Source organism: Xenopus tropicalis, chromosome 8 (assembly GCF_000004195.4).
Source record: "Xenopus tropicalis strain Nigerian chromosome 8, UCB_Xtro_10.0, whole genome shotgun sequence".
NCBI lineage: Eukaryota > Metazoa > Chordata > Amphibia > Anura > Pipidae > Xenopus > Xenopus tropicalis.
The window spans coordinates 143005313-143030190 of NC_030684.2; the positions used below are offsets into that span (position 1 = coordinate 143005313).

Sequence of the window (24878 nt, forward strand, 5' to 3'; positions counted from 1 at the left end):
TGCCCCCCCATTCCCTTATCCCCCCAGTCTAACTCACCTGCCCCCCATTCCCTTATCCCCCCAGTCTAACTCCTCACCTGCCCCCCCATTCCCTTATCCCCTCCAGTCTAACTCCTCACCTGCCCCCCCATTTCCTTATCCCCCCAGTCTAACTCCTCACCTGCCCCCCCCATTTCCTTATCCCCCCCAGTCTAACTCCTCACCTACCCCCCCATTTCCTTATCCCCCCAGTCTAACTCCTGACCTGCCCCCCCATTTCCTTATCCCCCCAGTCTAACTCCTGACCTGCCCCCCCATTTCCTTATCCCCCAGTCTAACTCACCTGCCCCCCCATTCCCTTATCCCCCCCAGTCTAACTCCTCACCTGCCCCCCATTCCCTTATCCCCTCCAGTCTAACTCCTCACCTGCCCCCCCATTTCCTTATCCCCCCCAGTCTAACTCCTCACCTGCCCCCCCCATTTCCTTATCCCCCCCAGTCTAACTCCTCACCTGCCCCCCCATTCCTTATCCCTCCCAGTCTAACTCCTCACCTGCCCCCCCCATTTCCTTATCCCCCCCAGTCTAACTCCTCACCTGCCCCCCCATTTCCTTATCCCCCCCAGTCTAACTCACCTGCCCCCCCATTCCCTTATCCCCCCAGTCTAACTCCTCACCTGCCCCCCCATTCCCTTATCCCCTCCAGTCTAACACCCCAGCCCAAATCCTTGGCCCCAATCTCATTCATCTGTTCCCTCAACTCCTTGTGCTAACACCCTATTACCATCACCTGACCCCCAGACTAACTCCTCACCTGCCCCCCCCCCCAGCCCAAATCCTTAGCCCCCAGACTAACTCCTCACCTGCCCCCCCAGCCCAAATCCTTGGCCCCCCGACTAACTCCTCACATGCACCCCCAGCCCAAATCCTTGGCCCCCCGACTAACTCCTCACATGCCCCCCCCCAGCCCAAATCCTTAGCCCCCAGACTAACTCCTCACCTGCCCCCCCCCCCCAGCTCAAATCCTTAGCCCCCAGACTAACTCCTCACCTGCCCCCCCCAGCCCAAATCCTTGGCCCCCAGATTAACTCCTCACCTGCCCCCCCCCCAGTCCAAATCCTTAGCCCCCAGACTAACTCCTCACCTGGCCCCCCCCAGCCCAAATCCTTAGCCCCCAGACTAACTCCTCACCTGCCCCCCCCAGCCCAAATCCTTGGCCCCCCGACTAACTCCTCACATGCACCCCCCAGCCCAAATCCTTGGCCCCCCGACTAACTCCTCACATGCCCCCCCCCAGCCCAAATCCTTAGCCCCCAGACTAACTCCTCACCTGCCCCCCCCCCCAGCTCAAATCCTTAGCCCCCAGACTAACTCCTCACCTGCCCCCCCCAGCCCAAATCCTTGGCCCCCAGATTAACTCCTCACCTGCCCCCCCCCCAGTCCAAATCCTTAGCCCCCAGACTAACTCCTCACCTGGCCCCCCCCCAGCCCAAATCCTTAGCCCCCAGACTAACTCCTCACATGCCCCCCCCAGCCCAAATCCTTAGCCCCCAGATTAACTCCTCACCTGCCCCCCCCCCCAGCCCAAATCCTTGGCCCCCAGATTAACTCCTCACCTGCCCCCCCCCCGCCCAAATCCTTAGCCCCAGACTAACTCCTCACCTGTTCCCCCCCCAGCCCAAATCCTTGTGCCCCCAGACTAACTCCTCACCTGTTCCCCCCCCAGCCCAAATCCTTGTGCCCCCAGACTAACTCCTCACCTGTTCCCCCCCCAGCCCAAATCCTTGTGCCCCCAGACTAACTCCTCACCTGTTCCCCCCCAGCCCAAATCCTTGTGCCCCCAGTCTAACTCCTCACCTGTTCCCCCCCCCCAGCCCAAATCCTTGTGCCCCCAGACTAACTCCTCACCTGCCCCCCCAGCCCAAATCCTTGGCCCCCAGACTAACTCCTCACCTGCCCCCCCCCCAGCCCAAATCCTTGGCCCCCAGACTAACTCCTCACCTGCCCCCCCAGCCCAAATCCTTGGCCCCCAGACTAACTCCTCACCTGCCCCCCCCCCAGCCCAAATCCTTGTGCCCCCAGTCTAACTCCTCACCTGCCCCCCCCCAGCCCAAATCATTGTGCCCCCAGACTAGCTCCTCACCTGCCCCCCCCCCCCAGCCCAAATCCTTGTGCCCCCAGACTAACTCCTCACCTGCCCCCCCCCAGCCCAAATCCTTGTGCCCCCAGACTAACTCCTCACCTGCCCCCCCCCCAGCCCAAATCCTTGGCCCCCAGACTAACTCCTCACCTGCCCCCCCCCCAGCCCAAATCCTTGGCCCCCAGACTAACTCCTCACCTGCCCCCCCCCAGCCCAAATCCTTGGCCCCCAGACTAGCTCCTCACCTGTTCCCCCCCAGCCCAAATCCTTGGCCCCCAGACTAACTCCTCACCTGCCCCCCCCCCCAGCCCAAATCCTTGGCCCCCCAGACTAACTCCTCACCTGCCCCCCCCCCAGCCCAAATCCTTGGCCCCCAGACTAGCTCCTCACCTGTTCCCCCCCAGCCCAAATCCTTGGCCCCCAGACTAACTCCTCACCTGCCCCCCCCCAGCCCAAATCCTTGGCCCCCAGACTAACTCCTCACCTGCCCCCCCAGCCCAAATCCTTGGCCCCCAGACTAACTCCTCACCTGCCCCCCCAGCCCAAATCCTTGGCCCCCAGACTAGCTCCTCACCTGTTCCCCCCCAGCCCAAATCCTTGGCCCCCAGACTAGCTCCTCACCTGTTCCCCCCCAGCCCAAATCCTTGGCCCCCAGACTAACTCCTCACCTGCCCCCCCCCCAGCCCAAATCCTTGGCCCCCAGACTAACTCCTCACCTGCCCCCCCCCAGCCCAAATCCTTGGCCCCCAGACTAACTCCTCACCTGCCCCCCCCAGCCCAAATCCTTGGCCCCCAGACTAACTCCTCACCTGCCCCCCCCCCCCAGCCCAAATCCTTGGCCCCCAGACTAACTCCTCACCTGCCCCCCCCCCAGCCCAAATCCTTGGCCCCCAGACTAACTCCTCACCTGCCCCCCCCCAGCCCAAATCCTTGGCCCCCAGACTAACTCCTCACCTGCCCCCCCAGCCCAAATCCTTGTGCCCCCAGTCTAACTCCTCACCTGCCCCCCCCCCCAGCCCAAATCCTTGGCCCCCAGACTAACTCCTCACCTGCCCCCCAGCCCAAATCCTTGTGCCCCCAGTCTAACTCCTCACCTGCCCCCCCCCCAGCCCAAATCCTTGGCCCCCAGACTAACTCCTCACCTGCCCCCCCCAGCCCAAATCCTTGGCCCCCAGACTAACTCCTCACCTGCCCCCCCCCCAGCCCAAATCCTTGGCCCCCAGACTAACTCCTCACCTGCCCCCCCCCCAGCCCAAATCCTTGGCCCCCAGACTAACTCCTCACCTGCCCCCCCCCAGCCCAAATCCTTGGCCCCCAGACTAACTCCTCACCTGCCCCCCCAGCCCAAATCCTTGTGCCCCCAGTCTAACTCCTCACCTGCCCCCCCCCAGCCCAAATCCTTAGCCCCCAGTCTAACTCCTCACCTGCCCCCCCCAGCCCAAATCCTTGGCCCCCAGTCTAACTCCTCACCTGCCCCCCCCCAGCCCAAATCCTTAGCCCCCAGACTAACTCCTCACCTGCCCCCCCCCCCCAGCCCAAATCCTTAGCCCCCAGACTAACTCCTCACCTGCCCCCCCCCCCAGCCCAAATCCTTAGCCCCCAGACTAACTCCTCACCTGCCCCCCCCCCCAGCCCAAATCCTTGGCCCCCAGTCTAACTCCTCACCTGCCCCCCCCCAGCCCAAATCCTTAGCCCCCAGACTAACTCCTCACCTGCCCCCCCCCCCAGCCCAAATCCTTAGCCCCCAGACTAACTCCTCACCTGTTCCCCAGGCCTCAGTTTAACTCCTTCTGTGCTCTCCAATCACTTTATTCCAATCACTTGACCCGCAGTCTAGCTCTGCCCCCTCCCCAGCTTTAGCCCCATTCCAACCGCTACCTGCCCCCCCCCAGTCAGCGGCCCCTGTCTAACTCCTTATCCCCCCCCCAGTCAGCGGCCCCTGTCTAACTCCTTATCCCCCCCCAGTCTCCCAGTCTCCCAGTCTCCCAGTCTCCCAGTCTCCCAGTTGCCGGACTCCCATCCCTCACTTCCCTCACTTTCCTGCCTATAGCGTCTGCCTGAAGCGTCTCCCAAAGCAGCAGACAAGCCCCGCCCCCGCCTCTCCGCAGCCAGTCAGAGGGCAGCAGGCGGGAAGGAGGCGGCCGGAACTACAATTCCCATCATGCCCCGGGCCCGGCACTCAGACACAGGCTGGCTGACTAAAACAAAAGAGTTTGCCTGCACGCCGGCTGGTCCAGCCTCTCCCTGCTCGCCGGGCGTGGCCAGGGGGCCTGGGCTCTGTGTGGGGATCGTGTTACACAGGCGGCTTGGGGGAGTGGCCAGGCAGGAGGGGGCGGGCAGAGGAGGAGTGCGGCCCCCCCCCTCTCTCTCTCTCCCTCTCTCCCTCTCTCTCTCCTCTGCTTCTGTCTTTCTTACCCCTTCTTTGTTCCCTAGTCTTTTGTTAGCCATGCCTAGCCTGGTGGTATCAGGGATGATGGAGCGGAATGGGGTGATGGCAGAGCTGGGCAAGGACAGGGTGCTGGAGGATGACAGGGCGCTGCAGATCGCGTTGGACCAACTGTGCCTGCTGGGACTGGGGGAGAGCGAGGAGGACAGTAACAACAATAACAGCAGCGGCAGCAGCAGCGGCTCCGGGCAGCCCCACAAGGGCGAGAGCAAGTTGTGCGCCCTGTACAAGGAGGCAGAGCTGCGGCTCAAGAGTTCCAACACCACCGAGTGCGTCCCGGTGCCCAGCTCGGAACACGTGGCTGAGATTGTGGGGAGGCAAGGTAAGTGGGGGGCCCATGGGGTCTCACTGGGGGGGGGCCATGGTGTCTAACTGGGGGGCCATGGGGTCTCACTGGGGGGGGGCATGGTGTCTAACTGGGGGGCCCCATGGTGTCTAACTGGGGGGCCCCATGGTGTCTGCTAACTGGGGGGCCATGGTGTCTAACTGGGGGGCCCCATGGTGTCTGCTAACTGGGGGGCCCCATGGTGTCTAACTGGGGGGCCATGGTGTCTGCTAACTGGGGGCCCCCATGGTGCCTGTGGGGAGACAAGGTAACTTGGGGGCCCATGCTCTGTGCTGACTGGGGGCAAGTAAGGTAATTGGGGGGCCCCATGGTCTGTGCCATGCACCTGTGGGGAGGGGGGGCAGTGCCAGTGTGCCCTATCCCTGCACCCACAGCTCTGCCCATTTCCTGCAACATTGGGGCATTCTTATCCTCTCCCCTCAAACTCCTTCTTACCCTGCGCTGCCCCTACCCCCTGCGCTGCCCCTACCCCCTGCGCTGCCCCTACCCCCTGCGCTGCCCCTACCCCCTGCGCTGCCCCTACCCCCTGCGCTGCCCCTACCCCCTGCGCTGCCCCTACCCCCTGCGCTGCCCCTACCCCCTGCGCTGCCCCTACCCCCTGCGCTGCCCCTACCCCCTGCGCTGCCCCTACCCCCTGCGCTGCTCCTACTCCCTGCGCTGCCCCTACTCCCTGCCCTACTCCAGGCTCTGCTCCTACTCCCTGCCCTACTCCCTGCCCTACTCCAGGCTCTGCTCCTACTCCCTGCTCTGATTCCTTTACTTCCCCTACTCCCTCTCTGCCCCTGCTCTGCTCCAAACTCTTCCCCTGCTCCCTACTCTGCTCCATTTACTTCCCCTGCTCTCTGCTCTGCTCCCTTCTTGCCCCCTGCCCTTCCCCAGCTCTGCTCCCTTCTCACCCCCTTGTTGCCCCTGCCCTTCCCCAGCTCTACTCCCTTCCCACCCCCTTGTTGCCCCCTGCCCTTCCCCAGCTCTGCTCCCTTCTTGCCCCCTTCCCCAGCTCTGCTCCCTTCTTGCCCCCTTCCCCAGCTCTGCTCCCTTCTTGCCCCCTTCCCCAGCTCTGCTCCCTTCTTGCCCCCTTCCCCTGCTCGCCAGTGGGGCTGACATTTTGTGCTGTCTCTGCATCTCACCCCCTTTCTTCTCCCAAACAAAGGAACCAGACTGGGGGATCCCAAGTGCTGAAACTTCAGCCCCCCTGCTGGCCGCACCGCTGACCCCCTTATCCGGACCCCCTATCCCCATTCCCGGGGCCCGAGTCCTTTTGTTTGGGCTGATGGGACTTTGTCACACACACCCCCCAGTGATGCTGCTGAAGGGAGATGCAGGGATCTGACAAATATCACATGTGCCAATCCCTTTGTGTTCCCGGGGAGGGGGGAGCGCCGCCGCCGCTGCTTTTTGGGGGCTTTGCTTTGAATTGAACCATTGGGGGGTTAATGAACAGTTATGCATTTGAATGATTATGAGCGTTTTGGGGTGGCTGGGGTTCGTGTGTTCCCTTGAATTCCTTGACGGCTCTGCAAGGGGTTTGTGTCTAGCAGCGAGTCTGCCTCCCTTTGTCTGGCTCTTTGGGCAGATGTAGCAGCAGATACAAAAGTTTATGTGAGGATACAATGCTGGGAGCACAATAGCGGCTACTTCTGCTGCCTGCTGGCTCGGGGCCGGCTGCGTGGCGCCCTGTGTGCCCACCGACATAGGAACATATGCGCCACTTATTGTCTGCCCCCGTGCCCCGCTCCGGTATAGGGGGGCGATTGTTATTAGGCAATTGCAGAGAGGGAGGAGGTTGAGGTGCTTCTCTTTGTTTGGGCTGGGGGGTCCGTAGGATGGGGGGCTAGGGGGTCTGTAGGACCCTGGAAGTTATCATGTGACTCGGCAGCAGGACTTGGGGCACTTAGTTGGTTGTGTCTCCGCTCGCAATTCGGCTTTGTTCTCTGCTCGAATGATTCTGCGAGTTGGAGTCGGTTCACAAAAAAAATGGATACCACACCCACTTTCCCCTCAGTCTGTGGGCTCTGTCCTGGCTCTGCCATGAGGGGTTCTGGGGGGGCACTAATATACCTGCCAATAGCCCCCCCCTCATATTTGTATAGAAAAATGTGCTTTTTGGTAACCCAACTCCCGTGGGATGGACGGCTTTGTTCGGCGAGCTCCGGTCGGGTCCAAAGGGCTGCCAATAGGTTATCTAATTACCTCTAATGTATTGGTCCTGCCGTCGTGCAAACCGTGACCCACAGAGCTTGCACTCTAAAGGGAAACACAATGGAAGTAGCGCTACGACTCTTCCACCTTAAATCCTAAGCGCCAACGGTGACCTCCAGGTAAACTCTCCGGAGCCGCCAGTCTGGGATAAATATTAAAATAATGGGGGGGTAAGGAAGAGTATTCATGTGGCCCCTGATAGTGGAGTTTGAGGGCAGGAGGGCCCCATTCTCCACATTGCAAGGTTTGGGAAGTTTGGGGGGTGTGTGAGCAATACAAAGGCGACCACGTTTTCCCAAATGGCTGCCCGTAATGCCAAGGCTCCGGCTGCCCATAACCCCCCCAGTTACCCCCTGCAGCCCTCGGTGGGTCAGGCACCCCAGGAGATGGGAGGGCACCCTTCCCGGGAGGTGTGGGGGCGCCATGGATACATTCAAACCTGCGGTGCCACCGGGGCCTATGGCAACGTGCAAGGTTGGCACCGTGTAGGGACCCTTTTAAGAGCAAAAAGTGGGGGGGGGGGATGATTCTCTGCGGGGGGGCTGCCTGCCCCTTCCATTGCTGGTGATGCCCCCTTTTTTTTTTTTGGCAGCTTGTCTCCCCCCCCCCAAACAAACCCCTTGGGGCTCAGTATCCCTTCTGTGTGACACACTCCAAATTGGGGGGCTGCCCCCCTCCAATTCCTTTGCTGCTGAGTGGGGAGAGATTTCCCCACCCACCTATGGAATCAAAAGAAGGGGCTATTATTGGGGTGGGGGGGGGGTCAGGTTGTAGGACCCTACGAGGCAGCACCAAATAAACTTGAATTATTGCCCACATGACCTGTCAAGTTGAGTCTTTGTTCCGTCCGACACGTGCGGCGCGCATTGTTACGGGCTCTTTGTAAATACAAGTCATATCCCCCCCCCCCGTCGGATAAAAGATACCCCCGCTGCCCCCCCTCCGTCTCTAACTGTCTGTGGAGACTCCGCTTGGGCAGGGGATGTGTATGGAATCCCAGATAGAGGGGTGTGATTGGCATTGCTCGGGAAGAAAGAGGGTCTGTGCCCGACGCGTTTTGAGCAGAATAAAGGGACTTCGATGCGCTAAAAGCCCCCCTGGGTATGGGGCGCCCACTTTGGGGGGGTTTATTATGCGCTGGGGCTGTTCTGCTGGGGTTTGTTTGGAATCCTGCGGAGGCAACGTGCCTTTTGGATAAGTGTTTGGGGGGCGCGTCTGTAGGATGAATGCATTGGGGTGTTAGACGGCACAGACTTGTTCCATTATCCAGCATTGTGGCGAGGGGGGCCGGCTGGGGGGCCAGACAGTGGTGGTGGCGGGGGGGGTTTGTGTGTGCGCTGGGATTGGTCGGCAGCTACCTGTGTGTGTCTGTGTGTTGTTAGCGTGGAACAAGAGGCTGCAGCCGCCGCATGTCTCAGTGCAGGAAGTGATGTTTGCAGGGTTCTTTGTGTAGAACAGACTTTACCTACACCATGTGGCATGCACAGCCCCTCTGCCTGCGCTTTTGTCTGCAACAACAAACACCGACCCTCCGTACCTGCCCCCCCAGCCCCCCCTCTCCTGCCCAACCGCCCACATAATATTATTATTATCATCATTATTATTATCCAAATCTCCCAAACTCACCCCTTCCTACAACTGTTCCATTTGCTTTTTTGTTTTTATATATAAACAAATGTAAAATATTTGAAATTGTATAAGAAATGTGCAGGATTAAAGGGGATATTAACCCCCTTCCCCGTCGGCTTGGGGCGAGGGGGAGGGGGGCGGTTTTGGCGCAGAAGCGAATCCGCAGGGTTTGGAGAGGGGACCGTAAATTATCTCGTTCCCCCAATTATTTCTCAAGTGCAACAGTGCGGCGTCAGCCCAGTGCCAAGGGGGGGGGTTAACTCATTGGCTGCTGGGCAAAAGCCGCAGGTTTTTGGGGAGACAAGCCCCCCCCCCCAAGCCTTATTGATTTACTTAAAATAGGAATTTGTTTGGTCTTTTTTTTGTTTTTGCCAATGAATAGAATGACCCAGGGCAATTGGGATTTTGCGGGCACCAAGCTGGCGCGGGAGCAATGGTGGCCGTATCCTTCGGCGCTGGCGCGAGGCAGAGATGCGCATGTTGTTGCAATAATAGTTGTTGGGGGGTGTGGCGCTCTGTTTTACTGTCTGCTCCGGAGCGTGCCCGCTGTACAAAGACTGCAAGGCACAGGGTCAGATCCGGAGACAAAAAAATCCATTCCGACCCCCCCGAACGATAAAAAGGAAAGAATTGGCCGCGTTTAACATGTTATTGAATGTGGAATTGGCACCTATGTGCCAGCCTAGCGGGCAGCGCGCTGATTTGGGAAAAGGTGGGCGTGACGCGGGCATCTTCTGCCCCCATTAATCCTAAATGATCATTTCTATATTAAGGGCAAGGGGGTATTTTTAAAAAGAGATTTTAATGTAATATTGATGGAAGGGCTGGGGGGGGGTTGTCGGAATTGGGGTGGGGGGCAAATCGAGTGCAAAAGGCGTATACGGTATTGTGTAACAATAGTTCGATCCATCACTGCTTGTCATGGGGGGGGGGAGTTGTAGTTGCACAAAAACTAACGGGGTCACAGCTTGGGCATTTCCATTAACGTCCCCCCCTTCTCTGTTACCCCAGAGCTGGGGAGGGTATTGTGCGAGCGCTTGGAGGCGCGGAACCACTCCGGCAACACACAAAGCTCTTTCTAGGAATCCGGGGTGGCACCAGTTTCGTAGGACGTGCCCGGAATCCCATGCCACCTTGGCTGTTTCAGAGGGAGCTGCCGGCCCGCAGAGCTGCCAATCTAAACACAAAACTTTTCCCTGTTCTAAGGGCCTTTCTTGTCGGGCACACACGTGTACAAACGCGCACACATGTACAAACGCACACACACCAGCGGGCACTGCGTCTGCACCTCCGCAGCCCCTCTTATAAATCTGGGAGCCGTTGCCTGCCTTCTGTCATCTTCCTGATTTTATTGGTGCATGGAATGGGCGGCGGCTTTGCGGGGCGTGACGGGCCGCCGCTGGCAGAGTGGGAGCCTCACGCGGTATTTTTTTTTTCGAGCAGGCGCAGTGTTGGTAAACACACGGCACGCTTAGCGCCGGCCCGAGGTGCTGGTAACGGGAAGGCGTGACGCTCGCTGCAGTTTTGGTTAACTCGTTTAGCGCTGCAGCAAGTGGGTGGAATGCAGAGCACCAATTGGATCGCTTCGCCGCTGAGTACCCACCACTGCCTCTGTAGCGGGGGGCTCAGTATTGGGGTCTCTTTCAATAATCCCTTTGTATTCTCAGTCTCCAAGATGCCCACGAGGGACGTTTATCCTTCATTCATACAGCGCCGACATATACCGTAGCGCCGTCTGGCGTTTTCCGTTAGTTCCTGCCCCCGCGGAGCTTACGGGTTAATGTTAACCCCTTGAACCCCCAGACAAGTCTAAAAAGAAGTGGGGGTTCATCGTTTATATAGATTCAATCATTATCGTGCTCGACAGGTGCCCCGGGGGAATTATGGGTAGAAAGTCAAATATTACCCAGCAGTTCCGAGTGCCGCCTTGTGTGGGTGAATGACCCCCCCCCCTCCCATGGGGCAAACCATCTAATTTTTTTAATTAAATTTCGGTTCAAGCGATGGGGGTGTGGCAACTGGGACCGTAGAGTGCGGTGCTAATAGGGATACGGCAGTCATTGGTACAAAGTATTTGTTGCCAGATATAGTCCTAAACTGCCCCCGCCATGAGGGATGTGTGGCCCTACACTGGTATACACAGGGGCCGCATTATTCGCTGTTATTCTTCACAAAAGAATCCAGTTAAAGGGGAACTCCACCCAAACCGTTTTTTTTTTTTTGCATAATGAAAGAAAAACGAATTCCCAGCAACTTCCCAATATACATTCATTAAAGATTCTTAAAGACTTTAGAGTTGTGTGCGAATGTAATTGCTACGGAGAGCAGCCATTTTTCTGCTCCTCTGACCGTTGGAAACAATGTTGCGAAACACATTTCTCCTTTGCTGTTACATTGTTTCCTCGGTCCCAGCAGGAATACAAATGGCCAGACACACGGAGCTGCAGTCGCAATGACATTTACACAGAACTTTCAAATCATTCATCATTTTTAACGAACGCCCATTGGGGACTTGCTGGGAATTCCGTGTTTTTTCATTATACGAAAAAACTGCTTTTGGTTTAAGTTTCCCTTTAACTGATTATGTACAACAAAGATCATTTAGTGCTTTTTCACCTTTGCCTGAGATCATTTGTGCTTGGAGAGCGGAGGGGGGGCTTTTGCCTTTTTTGGGGCAGTTCTCGTGCCTCTGGACGGCGGCGTTTCATTGGAGAATGTGTTACATGTGACTACCCCATGACAAGGGAAGCAATATGTCTGCTCCCGCTAATATTAGTGATGCTTCCAATTCGGGATTCGGCCTTTTTCAGTCACGTGACTTTTTGTCCCATAAACACGGAAGTTGAAAACTTTTCTTTAACCCTTCCATATCCTCATTTGCATATGGAAGACCCTGAACCCCCACTTATTATTGGGTGCCCACAATTGTAACCCCCAATAGCTGCCGATCCATGAGAATGATTCACTGACATACGGGGACCCTAAGCCCCCACTTATTATTGGGTGCCCACAATTGTAACCCCCAATAGCTGCTGATCCATGAGAATGATTCACTGACATACGGGGACCCTAAGCCCCCCACTTATTATTTGGGCCCACAACTGTAACCCCCAATAGCTGCCGATCCATGAGAATGATTCACTAATATACGGGGACCCTAAGCCCCCCACTTATTATAGGGCCCACAATTGTAACCCCCAATAGCTGCCGATCCATGAGAATGATTCACTAACATACGGGGACCCTAAGCCCCCCACTTATTATAGGGCCCCCAATAGCTGCCGATCAACTCTGAGGGTTGTGTCCCCCATCCAATGGCCTCAGATGTCACAGATGCGCCCCCTTGTTCTGAGAAGCCAATTGGGATAAGTTGGAGATGCCTAAAGGTCCCCATACACAGGCCGATTGTAGCTGCCGATATTGGTCCCTTAGACAGATTCGGCAGCTAATCGGCCCATGTATGGGCACTACCGACGGACCTGTCCGACCGATATCTGGCCTGAAATTGTGCAGATATCGATCGGGCAGGTTAGAAAATCGGATCAGGGACCTCAACGGCTCGTTGATGCGGTCCCCGGACCGACTTTGCCTATGCCCGTCATTATAATTCGATCGTTTGGCCCCAGGGCCTAACGATCCAATTAGCCTTGATTCTCCCGATATCGCCCACCCGTAGGTGGGGATATCAGGAGAAGATCTGCTCGCTTGGTGACATTGCCAAGTGAGCGGATGTTAAGGTGTATGGGGACCTTTAGACTGATTGGGCAGCTAATTGACCCATGTAGGGGCACTAACGACAGGCCTGCCCGACTGACTGGGCGGGTTAAAAAATTTGGTTGGATCGGGGACCGCATCGGCTCGTTGATGCGATCCCCGAACCGACTGCGCCTATCCCGGCTCTCTAATTCCATTGTTTGGCCCCAGGCCATCGACTGAATTAGCTTAAATTCCCCCAATATTACCCACCCGTAGGTGGGGATGTCGGGAGAAGACCTGCTCGCCTTGACGTGTATGGCCACCTTAATTCTTTGACTTATCCCACCTTTCCATAAAGGCTTTGTGTGCAACCAGGGGGGGCGGGTAGGTAGGACATATGGTGGGTGTGTCATGTGTTGCCATATGAGAAGCGTGGTCAGCTGGACTCGGGGCCCTCGCCGGTTGGTGTATGGTTACTTGGGCCCGTGCCATCTCTCCAGCCCCGGAGACTGTGCCCAACTCATTCCACCCTTGGGCCTCCTCTGCCTCTTTTATCTTCTCTTTGATTTTGCCTCGTGGAGGTTGATTGGAAAGTTCCTCAAACGCTCCCTCGAGATTTGGGGCAATATTCGTTAAAAAAAAATAAATAAAACTGCTGCGGGTCATGGTGATACTTGAAACCCACCCTCCTGCTGAAAGGGACCCTTCCCGTTGTTGGACTTGCCTTCTCTTTATTTATCTTTTTTTGTCTTTCCCAAGTCATTGGGGAGTACGAGGAGATTAGGTTACCGAGCCAGAGAGGCGCTGATAGTTAGAGACAAAGGGAATCCCTCTGAGAGGACCAGGCCATGTGCCCAAATACAAGAGGCAGTTACCCACCAGCACCAGAGGAGGAGGAGGAGGAAGGAGGTGAGGGACGAGAGACGAGAGACAGGAGTAGGTTTAGATTCCCAAAGGAACGGGACAGGAGGTAATAAGCGTTTTTTTTCTCTAATGGAGAACCCCACCCATTCTCGTCTTATTCCCCTCAGAATCCGCCTCTTGTTGATCTCCCCTTGGCCGGGGTCCAAGCCCGCATTAGGCCAATTTTAGCATTTAGCAACAAGACGAGGAGCCTCCTCTCTCCATCTCCGACTCTCTGCATCTGTCAACTTGAGGCTTCCAAATCCCCCTCCGTCCCCGTCCTTCGTTCCGTACCAGACATTTGGCGCGGGGTTGGGGGACCGACCAAGTCCCCCCCGGTTAATAAAAATACAGAAGGATATAAGTCTGTAGGCAATAGGAAGGTCCCCCCAAAGCCTCCTTTACAGACACCCCACAAATTCCTCACTTTACAATCGTCCCCTCTTCAATCGACCCCCTAAACACATTCGCTCACCATGGTGTAAGGATTTGACCCAATCGCCTACAATATTTTTGGGTTGAACCAAGAGGCCTCCCTTACCCCTTTCCATGGAATGACTTTGTGCGTTCCATACTTATTCAGGGGCGTTTTTTATTTCTTTCCCGCGTCCACATACACTCAATAAAACCTGTCCGTCAAATCTGCCAATCACGCGGAGCAGCACGATGGGCCCTTTTAACCCTACGTGGAGCAACTCTGGCCCGTCTTTCTCATTAGCACTTGATATTTCGGGGCTGATTTTTGGAAAGTACCATCACGTAGGTTGGGGGAAACCTTCTAAAACAGAATTAGAGAGCCCCCCCCCCCTTTTATCTCCGGCTCCCAAGTTTTTAGGGAATATATCTGAGCGCCCAGGGACGTCCTTTTTCCCGAGGGGCCGATGTATAGAAAGGAGTACGAAGAAGCCCCCCGTCCAGTCCCGGCTCACAGCTTTAGAACAAGAATCTGAGAAAGCCTTTTGTGAGAGGTCCGTGCCCCCCGCGCCCCCTCCCCGAGAGAATGGGGCCTTTTCAGAAGGGATTATTACAACCTCCTTGCAGCAAGTGAGACCCACAGTCCATTAGAGTTAACTCCTTAGTGGCCCGGGCCGGGGCTTATCAGTCTAAAACTCTCGCCTTTCCCACCAATCCGATGCCGGAAACCCACCGACTACGGAACCAGGACCCCAAAATGGTGCAACAAAGAGACCAGACTTGGAATTGTATTATATATATATTAGATATTTAGTTTATTAGATACAGGTATGGGACCTGTTATGCAGAATGCTCGGGACCTGGGGTTTTCCAGATAAGAGGTCATTCTGTAATTTGGATCTGCTAGAAATAATATAAACACTAAATAAACCGAATAGGGCTGTTCTGCCCCAATAAGGGGTAATTATATCTTAGTTGGGATCAAGTACAGGTACTGTTTTATTATTACAGAGAAAAGGGAATCATTTAACCATTAAATAAACCCAATAGGGCTGTTCTGCCCCAATAAGGGGTAATTATATCTTAGTTGGGATCAAGTACAGGTACTGTTTTATTATTACAGAGAAAGGGGAATCATTTAACCATGAAATAAACCCAATAGGGCTGTTCTGCCCCCAATAAGGGGTAATTATATCTTAGTTGGGATCAAGTACAGGTACTGTTTTATTATTACAGAGAAAAGGGAATCATTTAACCATTAAATAAACCCAATAGGGCTGTTCTGCCCCAATAAGGGGTAATTATATCTTAGTTGGGATCAAGTACAGGTACTGTTTTATTATTACAGAGAAAAGGGAATCATTTAACCATTAAATAAACCCAATAGGGCTGTTCTGCCCCAATAAGGGGTAATTATATCTTAGTTGGGATCAAGTATAGGTACTGTTTTATTATTACAGAGAAAAGGGAATCATTTAACCATGAATTAAACCCAATAGGGCTGTTCTGCCCCAATAAGGGGTAATTATATCTTAGTTGGGATCAAGTATAGGTACTGTTTTATTATTACAGAGAAAAGGGAATCATTTAACCATTAAATAAACCCAACAGGGCTGTTCTGCCCCAATAAGGGGTAATTATATCTTAGTTGGGATCAAGTATAGGTACTGTTTTATTATTACAGAGAAAAGGGAATCATTTAACCATGAATTAAACCCAATAGGGCTGTTCTGCCCCAATAAGGGGTAATTATATCTTAGTTGGGATCAAGTACAGGTACTGTTTTATTATTACAGAGAAAAGGGAATCATTTAACCATGAATTAAACCCAATAGGGCTGTTCTGCCCCAATAAGGGGTAATTATATCTTAGTTGGGATCAAGTACAGGTACTGTTTTATTATTACAGAGAAAAGGGAATCATTTAACCATGAAATAAACCCAATAGGGCTGTTCTGCCCCAATAAGGGGTAATTATATCTTAGTTGGGATCAAGTACAGGTACTGTTTTATTATTACAGAGAAAAGGGAATCATTTAACCATTAAATAAACCCAATAGGGCTGTTCTGCCCCCAATAAGGGGTAATTATATCTTAGTTGGGATCAAGTACAGGTACTGTTTTATTATTACAGAGAAAAGGGAATCATTTAACCATTAAATAAACCCAACAGGGCCGTTCTGGTCGCTGTGTTATTCTTTTTACCGAGGATTTTGCAGGGGGGGGTGCATTGCAGTAAATCATGTGATTATAAATCATGGAATGAGAGATGTGGCAGAAAAGAGCTAGCACTCCGTTTGGGGGTTGATATAAAAGCTATCTCTGTTTTAAATGGATCTTATAATCCAGTGGGATAATGAGACACTCTTCAGCAAAGGAGCTTACACTCTAGTGGTATAATGGAAGGCCCTGCCCCAAGGAGCTTACACTCTAGTGGTATAATGGGAGACCCTGCCCCAAGGAGCTTACACTCTAGTGGTATAATGGGAGGCCCTGCCCCAAGGAGCTTACACTCTAGTGGTATAATGGGAGGCCCTGTCCCAAGGAGCTTACACTCTAGTGGTATAATGGGAGGCCCTGCCCCAAGGAGCTTACACTCTAGTGGTATAATGGGAGGCCCTGTCCCAAGGAGCTTACACTCTAGTGGTATAATGGGAGACCCTGCCCCAAGGAGCTTACACTCTAGTGGTATAATGGGAGACCCTGCCCCAAGGAGCTTACACTCTAGTGGTATAATGGGAGACCCTGCCCCAAGGAGCTTACACTCTAGTGGTATAATGGGAGACCCTGCCCCAAGGAGCTTACACTCTAGTGGTATAATGGGAGGCCCTGCCCCAAGGAGCTTACACTCTAGTGGTATAATGGGAGACCCTGCCCCAAGGAGCTTACACTCTAGTGGTATAATGGGAGACCCTGTCCCAAGGAGCTTACACTCTAGTGGTATAATGGGAGGCCCTGCCCCAAGGAGCTTAAACTCTAGTGGTATAATGGGAGACCCTGCCCCAAGGAGCTTACACTCTAGTGGTATAATGGGAGACCCTGTCCCAAAGAGCTAGTGGTAAAATTTGAGGTGCACCCCCTTACAGACTAGTAGTATATTGGATACACTGGCCCAAGAAGCTTACAGTCTAGCCCTGATCTAATGGCCTTGTTCAGTAAAAACATCAGTCACAGGCAAACAGGTGCTGGGAACTTTGCCACAAATCATGACTCAACTGCCGTTTATTGTCAGGAAGGAAAAGCCCAAAAGTCACATGACTGGTAGGAAACCTTTTGCTGCCTGAGTGCCGGGGGAATGATATCAGCAATGTGAGGGCATGGAGCTGTGCCTCATCCATGGGGGGGATTTACCCTCACTGATTCGCTTATACCATGTGACCCATGGGAGGAGGAGCCTGTTTTTTCTTTATAAGGGGTGGTTCACCTTTAAGCTAACTTTTAGTATGTAATAAAATGTCCTATTTCTAGCAACTTTGCAATTGGTCTTCATTATTTATTTGTTATATTTGCCTTTTTCTTCCAATTCTTTCCAGCTTTCAAATGGGGGTCACTGACCCCGGCAGCCAAACCCTATTGCTCTGTGAGGCTCCAGTTTTATTGTTATTGTTACTTTTTATTCCATATCTTTCTAGTCAGTCCCTCCCCTATTCATATTCCTGTGTCCACTGCCTTGTTGCTAGCGTAAAAAAGACCCTAGCAACCAGATAGCTGCTAAAATACCAAACTGGAGAGCTGCTGAACAAAAAGCTAAATAACTGAAAAACCATAAAGAATAAAAAATGATGACCAATTGCAAAGTTAATTTCAAGGTGAACTTCCCCTTTAGTGCAGGTTTCTAAGCCCCCCATGAATGGGGTATTGGGGGGGTGCCCACGACTGCAGGCGGGGGGCGCTGTCACCTTGCAGTGAGACCTCTCCGTGCTGTTAAACCCGATCTGGTGTGTGAGCGGCCGGACAATGTACTCTTTGTTCCACATCCAGGCACTCTCTGGCCAAGGGGAGGGGATTAATAGCCCCCCCTGTGGGCAGGGTTCATGGGCACTCACCTATTCTGCTGTTAACCCTCTCTCTGCCAAATGGAGTCAGTAGTAGAAGTCAGAAGCATCTCAATCCGGCCCAACTCTGCTTCGGGTTCTGCCAGAACCTGGTTCAGCAAAGAAACCCATTGCTGTATCCTATGGCAACCTGGAAAGGAAAGGGTGCCTGGGCTGCTCTCCTCCCCGTGGCTCCATCTCTTTGTCCCACGACTGCAGATAAGATGTTTCACCCCAGGTTATTTACTATGGACATGTGGGCCCTGTGGCCCCGGGGCCTCCGCTGCCGCTAAAGAACTGAAGCAAATGCTTGGGTTTAGCTAGAATGAGTTCCCGGTATTATCAATTTAAATCTGTTTAAAGCCCTGTTAGTTTTGGGTGTTACTTGTCCTTTAAAAGCCAGTCTAACACATATGCAGTGTTATATGTCAGGCCCATACAGACAGAATAATGGAGTTATCCTTTCTCTGTAGGCTGCCATCAGAGGGTTCTAGTCCCACCCACTGTTTGAGTTACAGATTCACTGCCCCACCCCCTGTAGGCTGCCATCAGAGGGTTCTAGTCCCACCCACTGCTTGAGTTACAGATTCACTGCCCCACCCCCTGTAGGCTGCCATCAGAGGGTTCTAGTCCCACCCACTGCTTGAGTTACAGATTCACTGCCCCACCCCCTGTAGGCTGCCATCAGAGGGTTCTAGTCCCACCCACTGTTTGAGTTACAGATTCACTGCCCCACCCCCTGTAGGCTGCCATCAGAGGGTTCTAGTCCCACCCACTGTTTGAGTTACAGATTCACTGCCCCACCCCCTGTAGGCTGCCATCAGAGGGTTCTAGTCCCACCCACTGTTTGAGTTACAGATTCACTGCCCCACCCCCTGTAGGCTGCCATCAGAGGGTTCTAGTCCCACCCACTGCTTGAGTTACAGACTCTCTGCCCCTCCCCCTGTAGGCTTCCATCAGAGTGTTATAGTCCCACCCACTTATGGACTCTCTGCCCCTCCCCCTGTAGCGGTCATGAGTGTTTAAGTCCCACCCACTGCCCCTTCCCTCTGTAAGTTTCCATCAGAGTCTAGTCCCACCCACTGTTTGAGTCACAGACTCCCTGCACCTCCTGTGGCCCATGAGCAAACATATGGGGCTGTTCCTGCTGAATTGTGCTTAGTACAGGGGAATCCCTATGTGCCATAGTTTTATGGTATCTCTCTGTACAGGCTATGAGCAAACTTAGGGGGCTGTTCCTGCTGAATTGTGCTTAGTACAGGGGAATCCCTATGTGCCATAGTTTTATGGTATCTCTCTGTACAGGCTATGAGCAAACTTAGGGGGCTGTTCCTGCTGAATTGGGCTTAGTACAGGGGAATCCCTATGTGCCATAGTTTTATGGTATCTCTCTGTACAGGCTATGAGCAAACTTAGGGGGCTGTTCCTGCTGAATTGTGCTTAGTACAGGGGAATCCCTATGTGCCATAGTTTTATGGTATCTCTCTGTACAGGCTATGAGCAAACTTAGGGGGCTGTTCCTGCTGAATTGGGCTTAGTACAGGGGAATCCCTATGTGCCATAGTTTTATGGTATCTCTCTGTACAGGCTATGAGCAAACTTAGGGGGCTGTTCCTGCTGAATTGTGCTTAGTACAGGGGAATCCCTATGTGCCATAGTTTTATGGTATCTCTCTGTACAGGCTATGGGCAAACTTAGGGGGCTGTTCCTGCTGAATTGTGCTTAGTACAGGGGAATATCTCTGATATGTTTAGGGTTAATGCAGTCCTCTGATACCATTTTTCTGCATTAAGCATACTAGTGTGTTTGGGGTTAATGCAGGGGCGGGCCAAGCTGACCGGGCGCCCTAGGCAACCCGGTCGGCCAACTCCGCCCACCTCCCCGCGATTAGATCGGTCATTGCCTCCGCCGCTAATGACAAGCGGCGGAGGCAATGACAAAGTAGCACTAGGGGTAGGCAGGAGAGGCTCCTGCCTGGCGCCCCTCAATCGTTGCGCCCTAGGCAGCTGCCTCTTCGGCCTACCCCTAGTTCCGGCCCTGGGTTAATGTAATGCTCTGGATCCGTTGTCTTCTGCGATCCTACTAGCAAGTTTGGGGTTAATTCAGTGCTCATTGTCTATTTTTTTGCGGTGATCTTACTGGCATGTGTGAGGTTAATACAATACTCTGACTCCATTTTCTGCAGTGATCTTACGGGCATATCTGGGGTTAATGCAATGTTCTGAATATATTTTCTTACTGGCTTAAGGGGTGTTGGCTAATAAATTTTGGGGGGGGGGGTGCATTTTTGGGTCCCATGATCATCCCTTAGGTCAGAATTGCCTTTTCTTTCATTATGTGGAATTCCCCTTTGACCAATACAAAGAGCAAATAATAGAATGAAGGCACTGTGGTGCATTGTGGGCAAATCCATGTAAATGAGCCCCTCGGTGCGTCGGAATTGAGTTCCTGACTGGTTCTTCTCTTTCTGTTCCCAGGTTGCAAGATCAAAGCGCTACGAGCCAAAACGAACACGTACATCAAGACGCCGGTGCGGGGCGAAGAGCCAGTGTTCATGGTGACTGGTCGCAGGGAGGATGTGGCGATGGCCCGACGTGAGATTATTTCCGCCGCTGAGCACTTCTCCATGATCCGGGCATCCCGTAACAAGGCCGGCACGGCATTCGGCAGTGCCCCCACCCTCCCCGGGCAAGTGACCATCCGGGTACGAGTCCCTTACAGGGTGGTCGGCTTAGTGGTGGGACCCAAAGGAGCCACCATCAAAAGGATTCAGCAGCAGACGAATACTTACATAATCACCCCGAGTCGGGACAGGGACCCCGTGTTTGAGATCACCGGAGCCCCCGGCAACGTGGAGCGGGCGCGGGAGGAAATCGAGACCCACATCGCGGTGCGCACCGGTAAGATCCTAGAATACAACAACGAGAACGACTTCTTGTCCAGCAGCCCCGACTCCGGGATGGAAAGCCGCTACCCCGAGAGCTGGAGGGTGCACGGAACCGCCACTGGGTGCAAACCCCTCTCCACCTTCCGCCAGAACAGCCTGGGCTGCATCGGAGACTGCCCACCGGAACCCGTCTATGAGACCCCAAGGCTGAACGATCAAAATGACTTCAACTACGGCTATTTGTTCCCCAACTACAAGCAAGAGGTGTACTACGGCGTGCCGGAATCCGGGGGTCCCATGTGGGGGGGACAGGAGAACACCAACCCTGCCCCCGGTATCTTTACAAAGCAACAACGTTCCGGCAGCAGCGGCAGCGTGCAGACCACCACCACCACCCAGCGATCACCAGAAAACAGCCTTAGCACCCTGCAAAGGAGAAGCCAAGGGGAAGCTCTGCCAGGCTTTACCAAGCTCACCGCCACCCGGAACTCTATCTCTGGGAGCCGGGAGTGCATGGTGTGTTTTGAGAGTGAAGTCACCGCTGCACTGGTGCCCTGTGGGCACAACCTCTTCTGCATGGAATGTGCCGTACGCATCTGTGAACGCAACGAGCCCGAGTGCCCAGTGTGCCACGCGTCTGCTACTCAGGCCATCCGAATATTTTCTTAAAGAGAGAGACACGTTGGGGGCGAGAGGGTGGGAGGGGCGTGGGGTAACGTGGACTCTTGGTGCATAGAGGTCAAAAAGACAATATCTCAAAAACGAGGAAGGATTGCCCCCTTCCCCGAGGCAAAGTCCTTTCAAAGACAGAACTTTTATTTTGGCGAAGCCAAGGGGGGGGTATCAAAGACTTGAACACTCCGCTGTTTACTGGATATTTAGAGGACTCTCGCTTGACCCGCTCGTACTTTGCGGTCTTGCCCACCCGTTGATCTGGATATCGTTGTCTTAAAAAAAACAAAACCAGGTCTTCGATTGAAAAAAATTGTGCTTTTTCAAGTATCTGTTTTTGGCAAAGTTCATGGAAGCATGGGAAGAACCAACTTCAGGGACGTACCAAGGAGGACGGGTTTGCCCGTCGGACATCAGACGGAGTCGCTCCGGTCGCCAACGTTTTTTAGTAGCTGCCGTCTCCCAAAACAAGTCCTCTGTGTTTTTGTCTGGGGTTTTTTTTTTTTTGTGTTACGGTTGTTGGTTTAGTGGACTTTCTATCGGCGTCGACAAGGGAAAGAGAATAAATAAATCAAAAAGTTCAGAATCGGCTTCAACTCAACCAATTTTTAGAGGTTCCCGCAGACAAAAGTGAGGCCAGCCTTGGCCTCGTTCCGGTCACGTTTCTTGGTGCACAGTTGGAGATGAGCCCCTCTGAAAGACGAGAGGGCAAGAAGGCAGAAGGGCTATACCAAGTGGATATTGTCTGCCTCTCCTGATGGCAAAACGGTGGGCACTCAGGGTTCAATTCAGGTCTCTGGGCGCCGGCATCAGCCGGCCCTCATCTTCCTACATTCATCACTACCTGGCTAATGAAATACTAGGAATCTGTTTGTTTTTTTTCATCAATAATTGCAAAAAAAAAAATCAAAAAATAATAATAAAACACAAACTGTTTATCAATCTCTGGGAACCTTCAACATGAGGACACAACGATTACCTCAAACTCAAACGTACGAAGCAGCTATATCCACCGCGTGCGGTTACAACGTCACGTTTCATACTCAAAAAAAACAAAAATCCTCATGGATTCTAGGACCACAATGGAAAAAAAAAAACAAAAAATCCAATAATCAGGACTTTTGTGCATGTAGGAATTTTTTGTTTTTCGTTATTTTTTACGTGGCTCGGACTTTTTGGTTTTACCGTGCACTGCAGTGGGGGGCACCCGTGCTTGACTTCCTCCTCCACAACCAACTGATTGCATTTTTTTGGGGTGGGGATAGGGGGCGGGGAAGGGGGGGGCGGGATGCTGACCAATGCCGTCAACGTTCCACTTGTGACTTTCGAACTCTTCCTCCTGAAATGCGGAATTAAACAAAAAATGTAAAAAAAAAAATAATATACGAAAGTTATTTTGCTTCCTGTTAAGCCGGACCAGAACATTTTACTAGAAAAAGAAAAAAAATTCATGTCGAAAAAATGCAGATGTGCTGGACCAAAGTTACAAATGTCTAGTGGGCGTCGGCTTCCCTTGGTCCCGCCCTGTGGGAAGATGTTTTAGAACTTCGGGACTGTGGGATCGTCCCATTCCCCCGTGCACAAAGGGGTGTCGTCCAATAACACGGCGGGCTGTCTAACCAAGGATTTGGGATATTTAAGGACCGTTCCATGGACACAATAACCCTCACCCTTTTTTTCCCCTTTATTCCAATTGGGGAAAAAACTTTTTTTTAAAAAAAATATTTTTTATTTCTAATTTATTTCATTATTTTGGTGCTTCCTGGATATTTTACATTTCCCTCTCTCTGGCCAAATGAGTTTGTGACTTTGGAACATCCCCCCTCTAGACGTGTCCACAAAAGTTGAGGAATATCTTTTATGGTGGGCGGGGGTTGTTGGGATGGGTGGGAGGGGTTTCATCAAATATCCAGTTTCCGGTTTCGATATCGAGACTGTTGTCAATATGCTGGACTGAGAGACATCTTGTTGCCATTTTCCAATGAAGACGGGCTCAGCCATCCTCATCCCTACCAGGAAGTCTGGTCAGAACCTCGGATGTTCTAGGAGGAAGGAGCCCACGTTGAAAGCACCTTGCCCAGGCTGAATCCTGCTGCCCTAGCCAGTGAATTATGGGTGGAAGCAAATTTGGAAAAAAAAAAAGGGGGTGGGACTATTATTCCCACCATTCTTCAAAAGCTCTTCTCAACTATGGAGCCCCCTTCTTGGGGCTAATTGAAATGTAGAAGGGTGGTGGGACGAAGAGTTTGCCCAGATGCCTTGATTCCATTGTAAAGGCTTCACACTATGTAGCATCCTTGTTACAGTTTAGCAGTATTTGAGTTTCATTTTATTTGTATGTAGCGATTTACTTGAGACAAAGGGACCTTAAGTTCAAATGTTTTTTTTTTTTTGAGGTCAGATTTTGGGGGGGCTGCTTGGACAGGTTTGGGAGGTCATGATAGGGACTGATGGTTGACCAACCCAATGGCTTCTAGAAATTGTCGCTGAAAGTCTTTAGTGGGAATGTAACCCTTGCACTGAAGCAGTTATCTAAGTAACAAAGCCCTCAGACGCAGTGGCCCTCTCCATGGAAGAGTTAGGGGGGGTTATCCCAGCGCCCCTCTTTTTCCTCAAAGTGATCTTCAACTTTCTCTTCTGCAAAGGCAACAGATTTTAGCCAGCCATGTTAATCAGACATTATTGCATTGTGCAGAGCTGTCTTTAGAGGGTCCAAATAGGCATGTCTCTGTAGGGGGGCCTCAAGAGTAGAGCGTAGGAGCCAACGGGAGAGCGTAGGAACATCAGGGTTGCCCAACATCAGATCTTCAATGTTGTAACTAGATGTTACTCCTAAGGTTGACCTGTTCTACCAAGATGTATTGCTCTATAATTAGGATCCTTCTGGCCCCCCCCTGCAACCACAGGGTCTTCTTCCTCTATAGTTACACCCCTGCCTATCTTTGTTGAAGTGCAATTTCCAGCACTCGCTCATGGTCACTTTGGCTGTGGTTGAACTTCAGCCACAGCTAAAGGGCCATAGAGCAACATAGACATCCTTTATACAAGGGGACTTGACCTCCTACTAAAGACAGCTCTGTATGTTGGTTCTTCTTCAGCCAAACAATCTACGTAGAGAAGGGTACCACCTTATCTGCATTGTAATTGGAATAATGGTTGGCCAATAACGTTGCCTCTTTCAAGTGCATTGATTTGATTTCTGCATTATTCATTGAACTTTGGTAAACTGGCTTTTTTCGACCACCATCACCCCCCCAAATGCGCACAGTTACAGAGATATACCTTTGAGAAACCAAAATGTTCTTATGGCCATCATAAGAAGCAGCCCATTGTAACGCTGAGCCAGCTTGCTTGCTTGGGGGAAGAGTATTTGTTGGGGGTCGGGAGCGGGGAACTAATTTATTGTAAGGGTGGTTGATTTGTAAGAACTTTGCCGTCCATGAACCAAAATGAAAATGGAGTAGTGAAGAAGTAGCATGTGATGGGGAAGAGTAGGGAAGCCGGTGGAGAGCAAGCTCCGTTGGCCAAGTTGAGCT

The 24878-nt window shown here is 52.8% G+C and overlaps 2 protein-coding genes across 2 annotated transcripts in view; one reads left to right on the plus strand and one right to left on the minus strand.

Moving 5' to 3' along the window:
• The window catches only part of lmna (lamin A/C), a 95241-nt gene extending 91266 nt beyond the window's left edge, over positions 1-3975 (minus strand). Inside the window, exon 1 of the mRNA XM_031890515.1 lies at positions 3879-3975. The gene's annotated coding sequence lies outside the window, so the exon portion shown is untranslated. The remainder of the gene's footprint in view (positions 1-3878) is intronic.
• Positions 3976-4424: 449 nt separating this feature from the next.
• On the plus strand, positions 4425-24878 carry mex3a (mex-3 RNA binding family member A). Its single transcript, XM_031890722.1, has 2 exons — positions 4425-4885; positions 20261-24878. Exons 1-2 carry the CDS (start codon positions 4564-4566, stop codon positions 21337-21339), a joined length of 1401 nt encoding a protein of 466 aa, XP_031746582.1. The 5' UTR covers positions 4425-4563; the 3' UTR covers positions 21340-24878.

Coding starts and splice junctions, on each gene's coding strand:
- mex3a (XM_031890722.1), top strand. CDS start 4,564: ATGCCTAGCCTGGTGGTATCAGGGATGATGGAGCGGAATGGGGTGATG. Junction 4,886..20,260: donor TGAGATTGTGGGGAGGCAAG/GTAAGTGGGGGG, acceptor TTCTGTTCCCAG/GTTGCAAGATCAAAGCGCTA.